Source organism: Gigantopelta aegis, chromosome 4 (assembly GCF_016097555.1).
Source record: "Gigantopelta aegis isolate Gae_Host chromosome 4, Gae_host_genome, whole genome shotgun sequence".
Lineage (NCBI taxonomy): Eukaryota > Metazoa > Mollusca > Gastropoda > Neomphalida > Peltospiridae > Gigantopelta > Gigantopelta aegis.
The window spans coordinates 6217429-6236011 of NC_054702.1; the positions used below are offsets into that span (position 1 = coordinate 6217429).

The 18583-nt window shown below is 35.8% G+C and overlaps 1 protein-coding gene across 1 annotated transcript; it reads left to right on the forward strand.

Moving 5' to 3' along the window:
- Positions 1–140: 140 nt before the first annotated feature.
- LOC121372190 (yrdC domain-containing protein, mitochondrial-like) lies at positions 141–15585 on the forward strand. Its single transcript, XM_041498473.1, has 5 exons — positions 141–351; positions 9927–10122; positions 11064–11298; positions 13177–13313; positions 13828–15585. Exons 1-5 carry the CDS (start codon positions 201–203, stop codon positions 13901–13903), a joined length of 795 nt encoding a protein of 264 aa, XP_041354407.1. The 5' UTR covers positions 141–200; the 3' UTR covers positions 13904–15585.
- Positions 15586–18583: the final 2998 nt, after the last annotated feature.

Sequence of the window (18583 nt, forward strand, 5' to 3'; positions counted from 1 at the left end):
TAATATATTACTGAATGACTTTGTGATTAGGATAGTCAAACCATAATTATTATTTAGGCCTAATGTTTCCACAGCGCATTCCAGTTTTCATACCTGGAATGAACCTCGTTTTCATTTAAACATGTCTGCGCCCAGCGTGATGCAACGTGAGGAAATATAAAATCTGTTAGTAACATGTGATTACTTAAATAGTGAGGTCAATGAAGTGGCATGTTGTTTGTAAACAATTTTCTAATTTTACTGTCATCTCAAAATATTCATTTCCATTTTCGGTCGCTGCCAAGATGAATCGTGGGAGAATAATTTCACTTCATCCAGAATGTGTTGACGTTAACGAACCAAGGAGTGATGGTATGTCAGCAGTTAGCTCGAGTTTGCTCTAGTCATATCTTGGTTATATGTGGCGATATGTCATAATGTCTTGAACGTACTGTGTTTTGAAAACTGTCAATGTTCCACAAACAAATGGTCACCAAATCGTTTTATCAACTGTCTGAAATACTGGCATTTAGTGGGGATGGCATTTAGTGGGGATGGTACCGGCCTCGGTGGCGTCGTGGCAGGCCATCGGTCTACAGGCTGGTAGGTACTGGGTTCGGATCCCAGTCGAGGCATGGGATTTTCAATCCAGATACCGACTCCAAACCCTGAGTGAGTGCTCCACAAGACTCAATGGGTAGGTGTAAACCACTTGCACCGACCAGTGATCCATAACTGGTTCAACAAAGGCCATGGTTTGTGCTATCCTGCCTGTGGGAAGCGCAAATAAAAGATCCCTTGCTGCCTGTCGTAAAGAAGAGTAGCCTATGTGGCGACAGCGGGTTTCCTCTAAAAACAGTGTCAGAATGACCATATGTTTGACGTCCAATAGCCGATGATAAGATTAAAAATCAATGTGCTCTAGTGGCGTCGTTAAATAAAACAAACTTTACTTTTTTAGTGGGGATGGTAGCCCAGTACTCTGACTGTAAGAGAGCTAGACGGATATTTGGACATAAATACGTTCTCATTACAATTTACAGTCAGAGACCAAGCTATGTATTTTTTGGCAATTCCCGACAACCAAAAAGTTGGCAAAGATTTCCGCTCTAATACCACAACAATCCTATGTTTGACGTCAAATACCTTTACATCTAGTTCATAAAAATAAACTCGAATGTAAATGCACATTACTGAGTTTATAAGGCCGACAACATTTTCCATTCGCAAACACAGAGCACGGAATTGTGGTCGAAATAGCGACTACCACCATAAAACTAAAAATTAATTAAAGTTAATAAAATAACTTAAAAAGTAGAAATAAATTAAAGTTAATAAAGTAAAAGAAAATAAGAAAAGAAATTAAAGTTAATAAAGTAAAATAAAATAACATTTATTAATTAATAGAACACACTATTAATTAATAAATGTTATTTTATTTTACTTTATTGAAATTAAAGTTAATAAAGTAAAATAAACTAAGAAAAGAAATTAAAGTTAATAAAGTAAAATAAAAATTAACATTTATTAATTAATAGAACACACTATTAATTAATAAATGTTATTTTATTTTACTTTATTAACTTTAATTTCTTTTATTTTATTTTATTAACTTTAATTTATTTTTACTTTTAAGTTATTTTATTAACTTTAAATAATTAATTTTTATTTCATTTCTATTAATTAATAAATGTTATTTTATTTTATTAACTTTAATTTCATTTCTTTTATTTTATTTTATTTTATTAACTTTAATTTATTTCTACTTTTTAAGTTATTTTAATTAACTTTAATTAATTTTTAGTTTTATGGTTTTTGTTTTATTCATTATGGAACGAGAAATGATTTCACCGATCCTTTTTCACATACAAGATTGTTCCGAGTTTCATTTTCCTCCCATAATGCACCACGCGTTCTAAACCCAAGTCGTACAGTCGGTCGTTTTTCCTTTAATTCAAAGTGAAGATTGTTTCAAAGTATGTATTTCTTAGTCTGCATATGCTCGAAAAAGATCACACTACACGATTAGAGTGGGAAAAGATGGTGGTAGTCGCTATTTTGACCACAATTCCGTTCCGAGCAAAATTGCTCAGAACGGCTCTGTGTTTGCGAATGGAAAATGTCGTCGGCCTTATAAACTCAGTAATGTGCATTTACATTTGAGTTTATTTTTATGAACTACTTTACATCAATCATTTTCGAGTTAACTGATTAAACAAAATCCACATATTAATCACTAATACACATACTACAGAAAGAAATCCGACAGCACCCACATTCAGCTACACTCCGTCGCAAGAATTACAAAGCTCGGTGATCTATTTCGTGACGTAGATCACGTGATCGCCCACTGCCACTGGGCGATTCCGCCTTGTGCAACAGATACAGGGTCCGTCTCATACCAAGCGACGTTACAACATGGAAGAGTTGGCTAATGGTTTCCTCTCTAACACAGTGATAAAATTACGAAATATTTGACATACAATAGCCGATGATTAATGAATCAATGTGCTGTAGTGGTGTCGTTACAGAAAACAAACTTTTTTTGGTGATTGTCGGGCACTTGTCGTTTTGAGACGGCCCCTGGAAGACGGAATGGCTGAGTGGGCGATCATGTCACGCATCGTCACGATATAGGTCGGCGAACTTAGAATTCTGCTGTCCGGAGTTTGCCGAAGCTTAGCTGAATGTGGGTGCTGTCGGGTTTCTTTCTGTAGTGTGTGTATTAGTGATTAATATCTGAATTTCTTTTAATCAATCAACTCGAAAATGATTGATGTAAATGTATTTCACGTCAAACATAGGATTGTTGTGGTATTAGAGCGGAAATCTTTGCCAACTTTTTGGTTGTCGGGAATTGCCAAAAAAATACATAGCTTGGTCTCTCACTGTAATGAGAGTGTATTTATGTCCAAATGTCCGTCTAGCTCTCTTCCAGTCAGAGTACTCGGGCTATGGGGATGGGTGTGGGAAAATTGGCGGTCAGTCTATTTACCGCCCGGTAGCCTGGAACCCCGGGCATCGCCCAGAGACAAAACCAGAGCCTGGGTGTTAATTCTGCGGTGTACATTGTTCATATTTGGCACAAAGATACACCTCGGGATGGTGCATCTATATATGTTAAAAAAATAAATATAGGGAAAATATTTTTTGACAAAATTGCATTTTTCATGTTCGGGCTGTACATAACAAAATCTGTATTCACCGCCCGAAGAAGGAAACATCTATATCAATCAATCAATTAAATATGGCATATACAATCATGGGATTTGGTATAGCAATACCTATCGGTGTCATGTATCTAAATATGTAAAAACAACAACATAAGTGTACAAAACGAAACTAATTTTTAATAACGTTTTTCATCTTCGGGCAGTGTACGTCACGAAAACGTTCCTCACAGCCCGGAGACAAAACCAGAGCCCGGGTGTTAATGCCGCGGGGTACATTGTTCATATTTGGCACACAGATACACCTCGGAAATGGACATTGCTCAAAAACATGTAGCTTTATGGGAGTACATTGGAACGTTTTCAGATTACAATCCATTACATGGTAGTGCCCGGCTATCTGCTCGCGAGTATGTGCGATCTACCGCCGCCGTTAGAGAACAAGTGGCCGAAAAAGTTAAACACATGAAACCCAGCGAGGTTTTGGATGTCATGGGACTAGACAAGTCAATTGATGTACCGCGTGACTTAAAACAAATTAAAAATGTGCGTGATAGAATCTTGAGAGAAAGTCGTCCACCGGGATCACACAGAAACAATCTGGCTGATGAAATGCAGATTATGTTAAATCGACTTTAAGCAAATGACGAGTATGTCCGGTTAGTGATAGTATCAGACAATAAGAAGCCACCAAGTGTAATTTTATACACCGATGAACAGCTTGCTATCTTAAAATCATGTTGCATGGTAGACTCGCCGTTTAGAAGTGTTATTGGAATAGACCATACATTTAATCTGTCGAAATGTTTCGCGACCATGATGGTGTACCAAAATAAAAAACTTGTTGGCAGCGATAGATCGACATCGTCGATAATGTTAGGTCCAGCATTCCTTCAATACGATGGCTCTGAAACTACATATAACTATTTTCTGAGCCAAATAAGAACCGTGTTGCGCGAAAAAGGGAATGTCAACAACACGCCGTTTGAAATAACTGGCAAGTATGTTGCTATGGGAACCGATGAATAAAAGGCTTTAATAAATGCTATTGAAGCAAACTTTCCTTCTAGCAAACACATACTTTGTCAGAGGCATGTTGATGAAAATGTTCGGCAACATTTTAGTGAGCATGGAATTTCTATGTCAGTTTCAGAATGAATTCTGCTCCAATATCTTTGGCAAATGTGGGCTCACTAATTCGTTAAATGAACAAGTATTCGACATTAAAATGACCGATCTCAAGAGAAGGATAGAAACACTTGTCCCTAAGTGTAAAAAATACCTCGACCGGGTGTTAATGAATGTTAAAAAACGAATATGATTGTATTCCACTGAACTGGAAGAATAATAACTGAGTCGATGAATCACATTGTTAAGCTAAAAAAAGACTGGAAAATTAAGAAAATTTCAGATCTTTTCAAGATATTCTACAAGATAGTACAACTTCAGACAAAAGAGGTGAGACGTGCTATCCACGGCCAAGGCAGGTATCAGTTAGCAGAATGTGCCACCAAATTCACTGTCAAAAACATAATCTGGTCTTCAAAAACAGAGGAAGAAAACAGAAAGCCTTAAAAAAATTAATGGATTTCGTCCCCCCCCCCCCCCCCAAAAAGCTGACCAGGTGCAATCAACAGATGGCAAGTTGACAGTTGCGCTTGTAAAGAAAGTCGCATGCAAACCCTACCAGACTAAATGAATAAAACTAAAGTTGCGAAAACATTCACTAAATAAATAAATAGCGAAATAAATTATTAGATCAAACTGGAACTCGACCATAATATGATAGTAATAAAACACTAACCAACTAAAATTATATAGCGGGTACGCTGTGTTTTTCGCCGGGAATAGCCACACTAAGAACTCAACCGATTGATAGCATTCACGGCAAAAATCTAGGCGGGCCAACGCTAATATTGTCGAATGTAAAGCGGGCGCTTCTGGAAGAAAATAATAATATTTTTACAGATTTATATTGTCTGTTTATTATCAATGTTAGTGAAAGTCTAATTAAAGCATTTTAATAAATCATTTACTTGTTATACTGAAAAGACATATAACTATAGTTATAAACTTGTTCCACCTCAATATACAGTCTTCTGGAGTCCAGGCACAAATGGGCGATTCCTTTCTGAATTGACGGAAGGGTATTTCTACCATTTCACCTCTAGCAAATATATGTTCAACTCTTTTTATATTAATAAATAATTATAACTAAATAATAAATGATCAAATTATAATTACATTTAATGAAAGTTATGAAGCAAAATGTTAATTTTTTTACCACACACACACACTTCATCTGTCATGAACTGAACCAAAATAAGATATACCCAAAAAGCATACCCATTTAATCGGAATCGGAATCTATTAATGAGAAAGAGCTACTGTAATAATATTAAAATGGCAGATTACAACCTTTGGAGTGATAATTTTAACTTGGCTAATGTTGTATTTCCAAAGTGTCGGAACACTGATAGAAGCAGTACTGTAGAACGAGGAGACAGAGGGTAGAATTAGACCCTGCAACAAGGGACCTAGTACCTGTTGGTATTCCATCCACAAGTTCAAGGTTTGCATGCATTTTAAAATTAATTCTTTCTTTCTTTTCTTTCTTTCTTTGTTTCTTTTCTTTCTTTCCTTCCTTCCTTCCTTCCTTCCTTCCTTCCTTCCTTCCTTCCTTCCTTTTTTTTTTTCTTTTCTTTCTTTCTTTCTTTCTTTCTTTCTTTCTTTCTTTCTTATTATTATCTATATATATCAGTCCTTGGCTTTGGAGAAACCATGGCGAGTGAAAAATCACACACCTCAATACGCTTAGGCTAGTGGAAAAATCTTACTCACCAAAATGCTGAAATTTATGAAGTAAATGTAGACATGTTTAAAAAATGAACCAATAAACCAGTAACATTTTCTTCTAATTTGATGTTGGTTCATTCTAGTGTAGTCTGCCATCTTTTCCCTTTCAGGATTGGAGTTATTCAAAAAAATTCAGCAGTACTATAGACATATAATTATGACAGTTTTTTGACACACACTGATGGAAACAATTTTATTTTTTAATTACAATATGTACAATTCAAATAATTAGATACATACAATTATAGATACCTGTTCAGTGTTCAATGGATTGATGAATGTGCAGCTAAACATATGTAGGAATCCATCTTGAATTTCATCATTATGTACCACAAACATGATTAGGATAGTTGGGATGGTGGATATGACATATCCCTTGCTACTAATGGAATTTCATTTGTACCGAGTCGTTGTGTCCCCCTAAATAAATATATTTATTATAGGTAGAGTTTTAGCACTCATGGGTTTTTCAAAAACGAAGGTCTGCAAATATTGGTAATTTTCTGTCTTTGGATATTTATTCCTTATGAGCTGTTTACATACCGTACTGTGCTGGGTATGTAGTATATTTAATAAGAAACAACAGCATGTCAGTAGTCAGTGCCGAGTCATTGCGTGTTATGCAGACGGAACGGGGAGACGTGAGTGTTTAACTCCCAAAACTTGTTGAGGGACAACCGCAGCAAGGTGGTGTGCCCAGTGCTATGACAGTACGTTTGTCCAAACTGTCACGCGACCGCTGACGAGGCACACACCCTGCGCCACTGCCCTATATCCAAGGGAGGAAATGTGTCGACCATATATAACACTCCCAGAAACAGTTGCACAGTGTGGAAGTCTTTGTATTAAGCCAAAACTCGCCTGTTAGCTGTTATAATTAAACATTAGAATTCAATATTGGTACTTTTGTTTCTTTTGTTTTACGACAAAAGTGTTATATTGTTTATTATTTTACAATGAGAACTGTTTGCTTTGTTTTGTTTAACGACACAAGTGTTATAGTGTTTATTATTTTACAATGAGAACTGTTTGCTTTGTTTTGTTTTACGACAAAAGTGTTATAGTGTTTATTATTTTACAATGAGAACTGTTTGCTTTGTTTTGTTTAACGACACCACATCGATTAATGAATCATTTTGGATATCAAACATTTGGTAATTCTGACTCATTGTTATTAGAGGAAACCTGCAACATCTTTTCTAATGTAGCAAGGGATACTTTACATGCACTGTCCCACAGATAGGAAAACACCAATCTGATTAAAATTAGTTCTACTGGTCTACCAGTAGATAAAACAGCATTGCATAGACTACCATGTCCAGGTGTAAATAATAATTTAAATATCGACCAATCACACTTCGCCTTTTATAATGTTATTTGGGAGCATACAAATTCTAAAAATATCGGGCAAGTATTTTAGTGGCCAGTACAGCGAACAATACCAATACATACGAGATGGGTTATCAGTCTTCAATTTTACATTACAAATTATTTATTTATTAAAAAACCAAAATAAATTAGTCTTCAGTTTTACATTACAAAGTATTTATTTTATAAAATAAAACATGTTTTATGGCATTCGTAATTCACACGAAACATGTTGTATACCCTCAGGATAATTCGGAATGTTTAAAAAAAAATTTCAAATCACTAGCATGATTCTGCAAGTAAGGTTTTGATTGGTGGACATGGAAATGAGCTCCAACGGGCTGCTTTTAGATCCACATGTAATAGTGGAGCTAATTTTAAGTAGATTGGGAAAACACATACAGTGGTGGTGGATCCAGAAAATCCATTGGGTGGGGGGAGTGACTTGAGGCGGAATGCCAAGGCTACTTTGGGGGAGGTTTGGAGAGGGATCGTTAAACATTTTTAAAATTATAACTGTCTGGCACTGGTGAAAGAAGTGGTGCTCTATTTTTATATCTATGACGCATTATACGTCAAAATTACATTACTTTATCAGCTGCAAAATTTAAAAAGGACACCTCCTGTATTGAGGGAATTAGCAGCATTATAAAAGATGCCTATAGCAAGAGGTCATGGCACACCACTCACTTTTCCATGTTACACTGTTCCGAGGGCATGAAATGTATTTGAACGCCTATAATTCAAACTTTTCCATGTTACACTGTTCAGAGGGCATGAAATGTATTTGAACGCCTATAATTCAAACTTTTCCATGTTACACTGTTCCGAGGGCATGAAATGTATTTGAAAGTCTATAATTCAAACTTTTCCATGTTACACTGTTCAGAGGGCATGAAATGTATTGGAACGCCTATAATTCAAACTTTTCCATGTTACACTGTTCAGAGGGCATGGAATGTATTTGAACGTCTATAATTCAAACTTTTCCATGTTACACTGTTCAGAGGGCATCTAATGTATTTGAACGCCTATAATTCAAACTTTTCTCATGGATATATGCCCGGGTCCACAAATACATATATTTTGATCCACAGACATTCGCCCGACCCCACCCCATATTTAAATAAACTCCACGATCCCGGTATAAGTCTTGAAAAGTACCCCCACCCCCCTTCCATTACCTGCTAAATATATATTCGTTGGTTATAATTATATACATGACTCAAAGACAGTGTGGGTGCCCTCCCCACGTACGGGTACCCCTCAATATAAAATCATGAACAAGCTCGTGCCAAAATTATATATTATCTACATATTAATTAACACCCGGGCTCCGGTCCCGAGGTGTATCTTTGTGCCAAATATGAACAATGTACACCGCAGCATTAACATCTGGGCTCTGGTTTTGTCTCCGGGCTGTGAGGAACGTTTTCGTGACGTACACCGCCCGAAGATGAAAAACGATATTAAAAATTATTTTTGTTTTGTACACTTCTTTTTTTTTTTAACATATTTAAATACATGACACTGATAGGTATTGCTATACCAAATCCGATGATTGTATATGCCATATTTAATTGATTAATTGATGTTTTCTTCTTCGGGCAGTGAATACAGATTTCGTTATGTACAGCCCGAACATGAAAAATGCAATTTTGTCAAAAATTATTTTTCCTACATTTATTTTTTTAACATATATAGATGCATCATTCCGAGGTGTATCTTTGTGCCAAATATGAACAAAGTACACTGCGGCATTAACACCCAGGCTCTGGTTTTGTCTCTGGGCGATGCCGGGCGGTAAATAGGCTAACCCAAAATTGGTGTTCTTCCCACAGGGAATGCTTCTTTTTTTCATGCTGTATGGAATTTACTACACATTATTTATTTTTGAGTCACTTTTTTTTCCTTCTAAATTTCACACAGTAATATTTGGTTATTTCCAAAATACCAAACTGAAATTATTTACAAAAAACATTTTTGTATGATGATGGGAGTGCTCAACTGGGTGGTCTGAATTCACTGAGAAACTTCAACCATTCTTGAACTTTTGCAAATCAAACATATATAAATTCACATGCTAAGGGGAGCTAATTAATATAGTATTCTCCTTGAACTAATCTCAGTGAAGTGATAAGGAGCAAGAGTGCTAATATGTAGATATATTTTATGGCATGGATGGTGTCGTCACGTGGTTAAGCCATCGGACATAATGATAAGGCTGGTAGTTACAGGGTTCGCAACCCGGTAATGGCTCCCACCCAGAACAAGTTTTAACGACTCAGTGGGTAGGTGTAAGACCACTACACCCTCTTCTCTCTCAGTAACCACTAACAACTAACCCACTGTCCTGGACAGACAGCCCAGATAGCTGAGGTGTGTGCCCAGGACAGTGGTTGAACCTTAATTGGATATAAACACGAAAATCAGTTGAAATGTAAATATGGCATGGGGCACTGATTAGAACAAAAATTAGTTTCAAAACTTTGCATATACAGTATTAATAAATGAAACACTCTTTTTCTAACTAGTTTAAATGTCATATTACAGGCTTTGTTTCCAAGTTGGCTGAAGCGGTGAGCAGCTTGAAGGCAGGCAATGTGATAGCCCTGCCCACTGACACCATATATGGTATTGCTGGTCTAGCACAGAACAGTGAAGCTGTCAATCAGATATACCACATCAAGAATCGAGACCTCAGCAACCCAATTGCTGTCTGTGTTGGTCGTATTCAAGATGTCTACAAGTAGGTACCTTGTATACAACATCACTGTATGTTTGTAAATACTGTTTGTGTCAGGTGCGGATCCAGGAGTTTGTATGGGGAGTGGGAGTCATCATGTAAGTACATAACTGGAAGTTGTATATTATCAGTGAAGACCCCTCGACCACCCCGAAATATCTGCACCTGCATGTGTATTTAGCCAAAAGGGTTTTGTCATAGCTGAAGACAGACAGACAAATAAGTTTTACAGTGATTTTCACTTAGTTTTAGTTTGTAAACTACCAAGTGTACTTAGAGGAGGTACACATAGGCCAGGCTTTGACCTTAACATTCTGTAAAAATTAGTATCCCCATAATTTTAATACAAAAGGTTTTTAAAAGAGAGAAAAACCCCAAGGTGTTTCAGGGCTAGCCCTGGGTTGCTATTTTTGTTTGCCAAAAAATTTGACAATCTTCAATTTCTTTTGCCAATCTAAATATATATTCGCCAGTAACATATTTGCATTTCAGTCAAAAGATTTTATTTTTATTCTCGTTCTTTATGATAATATAGTATATGCTATAGTAAACAGTTTAAGCGTCTTGTTGATTGTGTAGTAACTGGATGTGCCAACAAATCTAGTAGACCGGCGGACTACGGTGTTTAGACATCTGGTAGCCCAAGTGAGAAATCAGTAGCTAAAACACCCCAGGTTACCGCTAAGGTCGAGCCCTGTAGGCCCTACACATGTGTTGTATGGAAAATAACTGAAATCTAAGAAAAACAAATTAATACTGGAATTGTCAAGAAATTTGACAAATTTTCAAAAATGCAAAAAAGCAATTTTCTGCTTTCTACTTTTGACAAGCACAATTTCACATTGTAAAAAACCCCAGTTATTTTGTAAACTAATTTTGAAATGTGTTTCACATTTTGTGTTTCGTTAAGTAAATTGTGTAATGATGGGTGTATGTATTTTTAGATGGAGTAAAGTGACAATATCAGAGAGTCTGCTGTCTGAATTGTTGCCGGGTCCTGTCACCGTGGTGCTGAGAAGGGGTGAGGAGCTAAATCCCGATCTAAACCCCGGCGTCAGTCTTGTTGGTATCCGTATTCCAGATCACACGTTTGTGCGTGCTTGTGCCTTGTCATGCAACGAGCCTCTGGTTCTTACCAGTGCTAACTTGAGCACCACTCCAAGTACAGTAGCTATTCAGGTATACAGTGCATTCATATATTATTATTATAGTGATTGAAATTATACTAGTTGACACCCAATAGTCTGTGTGTATTTTGTTGCTCGGGTTAAACATTCATTCATTCTTTCATAAGGGAAGGATTTAGCTCAGTCAGTTGCATGCTCGCTTCAGGTGCTTGCATTGCAGGATCAAACTACCTCCGTGGATCCATTCAACTGATTAGTTTTTTCTCTCATTCCAACCAGTGCATCACAACTGGTCAAAGGCCATGGTATGTGCTTTCCTGCCGATGGGAAAGTGCATATAAAAGATCCCTTGCTGCATTAGGAAAAATGTAGTGGGTTTCCTCTGATGACAACATGTCGGTAATTACCAAATGTTTGACATCCAGTAGGCTATGATTAATTACTTAATGTGCTCTAGTGGTGTTGTTAAACAAAACAAACTTTTGTATTCAATTAAGATTCAAGAACACTGCCCTGGACACACCTCAGCTACCTAGACTCCGGTTGTCCAGGACGTTGAGTTAATGGTCAGTTGTTAGTGGTTAGTAAGCGAGAAGTCGGTGTAGTGGCCTTTCATCACACAAAGATGTAAAATTTTGCTCTAGGTGAGAGACAAAACCGTATTTTAATCTTTATTTATATAGTGTAAGTAAACCCCATCACCATCACCACCACCCACTTCCTATGGGCATGCTAATAGCCACCACCTAGTAACAGGGAGCAGTATCGTTATAACCATGGTTAAATTTCCAAATGAACATTTTTTTTTTACAATATCTTTATAAAAATAGCTTCAAATAGCATTTGTAATTACAACCAACCGTTAATAGTATAATACTTGGACTGGTTGTAATTTATCAAATATTTGACCTGTTAAAACATTATACAATATCAACTTGAAGGCCTGTATTTGTCAGTACAACTACATTTAAATATTTGGTGTTGTATCTTTGGTTTCCTCCTCATTTATACTTAATATTTATTTGTGATCTACAGGTAGATACATTAATATTTGTCACTTTGTAAATAATAATACTGCCAAAAATAAACAAAACATAATAACCATATAGAATTTAAATGTACAGGGCTCGAACTTAAGAACTTGTCTTCCAGAGTAATTTTAAAAAGAATTGCCATGGGTGAAACGGCCCACTGATGACAGTTTTGAGCCTGACTGGCAGATTTAAAAAAAAGTTAATTTTGCAACAATTAAACATGATTGAAAGGTTATTTTGCTGTATGTAGACATTTAAGATGTTAAATACTGGCAGATATTGTACACCAGGTATATATATTTTGTCAACATTGAGGAGCTTTACCGACATCGTGATGCTCCAGACCTACGGCAATTTATATCATTGACAGCAATTGCCATCGGTGCCTTCATTAAGTTCAAGCCCTGAATGTATGTTCTTAGTACAAACAATTATGCTGTCTTTAAATTTGTAATTTTCAACAAATAATTGACAATGGCAAATAAAATGATGATAATTTAGTCCTCAATGGCATTGTCAATAAAAGCCTTCCTAAATTGTATCCCGCCGGTGGGCCCATTGGGCTATTTTTCGCTCCAGTCAGTGCATCACGACTGGTATATCAAAGGCTATGGTATGTGTTATCCTATTTGTTGGATGGTGCATATAAAAGATCCCTTGCTGCTAATAGAAAATAGTAGCTCATCTAGCGATGAAGTGGGTTTCCTCTCTCAATATCTGTGTGTCCGACTCCATATAATCGTAAATAAAATGTGTTCAGTGCATTGTTAAAACATTTCGAATCCTAAATTGTAAATCTGAAACTATTTAAAATTCTGTTTTCCTAACAGTTACCACCATAGTAGGCCATTAGTGACCTTCAGTGTATTGATATATTTACCTCCTCCTACATACAGGAATTTCAACACTTGTGGCCTAAACTAGATCTCATTTTCGATGGTGGCACACTACCAAAGACAGAAAAACAAAGACTTGGTTCCACTGTTGTTGATCTCTCTGTCCCGGGTAAATACAGAGTTATAAGAAAGGGCAGGTGAGTGCTACAAAATCATATGCATTGTGTGATGTGTTACAGCCATATTCTGTTAAGATTTTTATATTTTGGGACAAAATATTACTGCCAGACAAAGAATTTTTTTAATTAACTGTAATATATGAAATATTTAATACACAGGAAATGTCCGTAATAATACACTAACTGAATCTTCAGTAAGAACAGTAAATTTCATTTTTAAGTTTATACAGTTGGGGTCTTAGAATTAATTTCAGTTATTACTAGGATTCATAGGTAGCCAATTTTGGAAATGTAAGATAATGTTAGAAATGGGGTGTCACTTGTAAAACATAAAAATGCTGAATGTCATGTACACGATTTGTTGGGGGTTTTACAGTAAATTTCATTTATTTTATAATAAAAATAAATTAACAGATGGACCACTGTAAATGTATTTTGTTCATGTATGTAACATAAAAAAGGAGTTCATATCTTGTCATTGAGGAATTAATAATTCAAACCTTGACAATAACCCTTTTCTTCATGTTTTCAGTGCATATGAAAATACGATGAATAAACTGATGCATCACAAACTGGAAGAAATAGTCACTGAACAAAACTCCAGATGATGGACATTCATTCAATGTATTATTTATTATATGAAATGGAACCAAACGTTCCTGAACAATTACTGAAATAATTCCAGTTTTCGTGTTGTGGATATTTGGCAAGTTGTACAAGCAAGCCCGGCATCAAGCATCCACTTCTATTAAACAGGCCTAGCTCTGCCACTCACACATTTTAAGAACAGTTGGCAAATTTTACTTTTATTTCGCAAACAAAAATTTGGTAATAATTTGTATTTTGCCTTTTTTGAGATAATTTGACAAAATTGTCTGCTTAACCAGAGCTAGCTCTGATTAACCATTGACCTGTCCAAACAGGCCACCTTAATATTCTGTCAAAACTGGCTGTTGTAGTAACCTGTATTAACCAGTTGTCTGTCTTCAGGGGACACCTTACTAGTCTGTCACATCATCCAATACATTATAATATGTCTTGTACATAACAGCCACCTGCTTAAAAGGCTACCGAACAATTTTGCCAGAGCAGCTAGGGATGACTACATAACACTGGATCCTTTGCCTATACGGATCACTACAACATTGCTCATGTGTTTTCTTGGCCACTGCATTGAATATTATGTCAGACATTGCATAGGACTAGCCCATACCCATATGCAGTGTGAATGGATTCCCAAGTATTTCTACATCTAAGCTGTATTTTAAAGGTTCATTGTTAAGTGCCATATGTCATTATTCTTACATCTGTTTGTAATAAATGACTACACGTTAATCAACCACACACATCATTTTTGCATAATTAACTCAGGAATAGCAACATTCTAATGTGCTGCTAATTAGTTATACTTGGCTAAAAACAGACAGTATACAGTGCAATGTTTTAGTTTTTAATGTTTAAAATTTACCAGTTCCGTTATATTATTTCCTATTTAAGTACATGACGTTTTGAATGATATCTTATTATTTAGGTATTACAGATGAATGCTATAGTCATTCATTCTTGTCATGTTGGGAGTAACAGCATTTTGATTTACTTTATTTAAGAGTACAATCATTATTATCATTTATTGATATACATGTAATAACATGTATAGTTAATAGTTAATAATACATCTACATATTTGTGTTTTGCTCATTTTTCTGCAGTACATATAATAAAGAGGTAGGCTAAAGATGTAATATCGCAGTTATAAGTGCCATATTGTTTCCTTGAAAGGGATAGAGCAGTAGGATTCCCTGGAATATAAGGGGGAGGGGATAGATTTGTTTCCTTGAAAGGGATAGAGCAGTAGGATTCCCTGGAATATAAGGGGGAGGGGATAGATTTGTTTCCTTGAAAGGGATAGAGCAGTAGGATTCCCTGGAATATAAGGGGGAGGGGATAGATTTGTTTCCTTGAAAGGGATAGAGCAGTAGGATTCCCTGGAATATAAGGGGGAGGGGATAGATTTGTTTCCTTGAAAGGGATAGAGCAGTAGGATTCCCTGGAATATAAGGGGGAGGGGATAGATTTGTTTCCTTGAAAGGGATAGAGCAGTAGGATTCCCTGGAATATAAGGGGGAGGGGATAGATTTGTTTCCTTGAAAGGGATAGAGCAGTAGGATTCCCTGGAATATAAGGGGGAGGGGATAGATTTGTTTCCTTGAAAGGGATAGAGCAGTAGGATTCCCTGGAATATAAGGGGGAGGGGATAGATTTGTTTCCTTGAAAGGGATAGAGCAGTAGGATTCCCTGGAATATAAGGGGGGAGGGGATAGATTTGTTTCCTTGAAAGGGATAGAGCAGTAGGATTCCCTGGAATATAAGGGGGAGGGGATAGATTTGTTTCCTTGAAAGGGATAGAGCAGTAGGATTCCCTGGAATATAAGGGGGAGGGGATAGATTTGTTTCCTTGAAAGGGATAGAGCAGTAGGATTCCCTGGAATATAAGGGGGAGGGGATAGATTTGTTTCCTTGAAAGGGATAGAGCAGTAGGATTTCCTGGAATATAAGGGGGAGGGGATAGATTTGTTTCACAACACCCCAATAATGGGGGAGATTCTTCAAACGTAAATAACTTTCATCAGCAAAGGCACAGTTTGGAATCTGAAGGACTTTAATAATAGAGGTAATGAGTATGAGTTAGAATGCTGGGGTTTCCATTGACGATCACATATCCCCGTGTTCTATAAATACAGGATATTAAATCTAGTATAACTTGAAGGTATAGTCCTAATATTAAAAACAAATAAAACATTTATATAGGTACATATTCAACAGAAGTATCATCAAGTAAATAGTATATATGTGTCGTTCACTGTACCCAAGCTGACGCAGCTATCAAATCGAGTACACAACAAAACATCTTATTAGTCGGGACTTCTAGGAGAAGGTAATAGGTATCCATGAGCAAAACCATTGGAGTTCAATAAACCATATGAACACTCTTTAGACACTATCATTAAGCTAGTAATACTTCAATAATTTAGCACTGCAAATATGTGATCTCTAAACACATGATAAAATAATGTCACTATAAAACTAAAAATACATGTAACTTTACTATTATAAGAATACTGTTACTTAGCTGTGCTGATTATGTATAGTTATGCAAGTTTTTATTCTAGTATAGCCTACAAAAAAGATAAGATAAAAGATAAAACTTTATTGCATATAGACTTTCTAGATACGGAACTGGATGCAAAATATATGCATAAACAAGACGCAAACAAATGTCATACTATTCTAATGACTAAATAAGGACTAATTATGGGCAATACATGTATAATCATGAACAAATTTGCATACTGCACCAGCACAGGCTGGATTTTGGTTTTGCATAATATATATATATTTTTATTGCATACTCATACTTGTAAATAGTAATTATGGAAAGTTAGATATGCATATAATTTGACACATTGAATATTATATTTCTTACATATTGTGATATGATAGTATTCATCTTCAATTACATTGTAGTGGTCACATAAACGTTCTTCCGCTGGGGTGAAGGGTTTTGTATGGCACCCAGTCTCTATTTTCAGGGGCAGGACATAGCTCAGTGGTACAGCGTTCGTTCGATGCGCGGTCAAGCTGGGATCGATCTCTGTCGGTGGGCCCAATGGGCTATTTCTCGTCACAGCCAGTGCACCACGACTGGTATACCAAAGGCTGTGGTATGTGCTATCCTGTCTGTGGGATGGTGCATATAAAACATTCCTTGCTGTTAATCGGATAGTAGCCCATGAAGTGGTGACAGCGGGTTTTCTCTCTCAATATCTGTGTGGTCCTTAACCATAAGTCTGACACCATATAACCGTAATTAAAATGTGTTGAGTGTGTCGATAAATAAAACATTGCTTCTTTTTTTTCTCTATTTTCAATGTGTGGTCACTGAGATGTAATTTAGTAAAAGCTTTATGGTATTGTGGATGTATACAGTGTAGTTGAATATTGTGTTTATATAATTTGTATGTTCGCATCTTATTACTAGATCCATCTCTTTTGTCTGGAGCTGTAAGATTTTCTTTTAAAATATTGTGATACTTAGTTTTAATTATATTTACAAGATGAATGGGATAATTGACAGTGCTTCATTTTTGGTTCAACTCGCCAATGTAATAATATAGTTTATGAAGCCAACCAATATTTTTCTTTTCAAGGATTGTGCATTCAGAGAAAGCATGTTGTAAAATAATTTTGTCCGTAGTTTGCATATGGGAGTAAAAATTTAACATTCTTTTTACCACAGACAACAGGAGTGGGTACAAACCTAGCTTAGCTCTAGAGGCCCAGTTATGGGTACGACTGTTAACCTGTAGTGTTGATTTACAGAATTTTAAAAGCACTCTCTCTGGTAGGAAAGTTTCCAAAGATTTTAATGATATGAACTGGGCACCCCAAACCTCACTGGCATATAAAAGGACATGCTCAACAAGAGAATTAAATAACTGACATGAAATGTCTACTGGTAGGTTAATACTTGAAAATTCTTTTTGCATTTTGTAAAAACAACCTAGTCCTTTGCTCCAAAGTGATAGGGAACTTTTTTTTTTAATTTCCATTTTGAGTAAAGTCAACCCCTAAATATGTATACTTTGTTACAACTGGTACTTTATTACCCAAGAGATGCAAGTAAGTTTATTTTTTGTACTTTGGCCATCAAAAATAACAATTTTTGTTTTATTTAAATTAATAACATTTAATCTTTCTGTTAAATGAAGTTATCAAAGTAACAACATATAATTATTTGCCAATTAAACTGTTTTATTGACTCTTAGTTATTGTAATAAACGCATATTCAGAGGCTTAAAATAACAAATTATTAAGGTTTGTGTGCTGTCAATTGTGACGTTACATCACACTTTTATAAGTGATGTCATATTGAGGTATGACGTAAGTTAGTTGTTTAAAGTTTTAAACGTAAAACATTTCAAGTGTTGGCCGAGTATTTACAAACAAATGAAATAGTAAGATTGTTGTCATTACAATATATATCTTGTTGATCAATGAGCTGTTGTAGACCATGCGGGGTTTCTGATATAAGTAAAAGATCATCTGCAAAAAGTACATAAATATTCTTGGAAGTCATTAATGAACATGATAAATAGTGTTGGAGATAAAATACAGCCCTGACGAACACCAATGTTTGATTGGAATGGTTGTGATATATCTTTATTAGTCTGAACACTATATGTAACATTAACATATAAAGATTTGAATATTTTAAAAACATTACCTGT

Excerpts from the sequence above, each read along its gene's own strand:
- LOC121372190 (XM_041498473.1), top strand. The coding sequence starts at position 201 with ATGAAGTGGCATGTTGTTTGTAAACAATTTTCTAATTTTACTGTCATC. Across the intron at positions 10,123-11,063 it reads CGTATTCAAGATGTCTACAA|ATGGAGTAAAGTGACAATAT; the intron begins GTAGGTACCTTG and ends ATGTATTTTTAG. Across the intron at positions 13,314-13,827 it reads AGAGTTATAAGAAAGGGCAG|TGCATATGAAAATACGATGA; the intron begins GTGAGTGCTACA and ends TCATGTTTTCAG.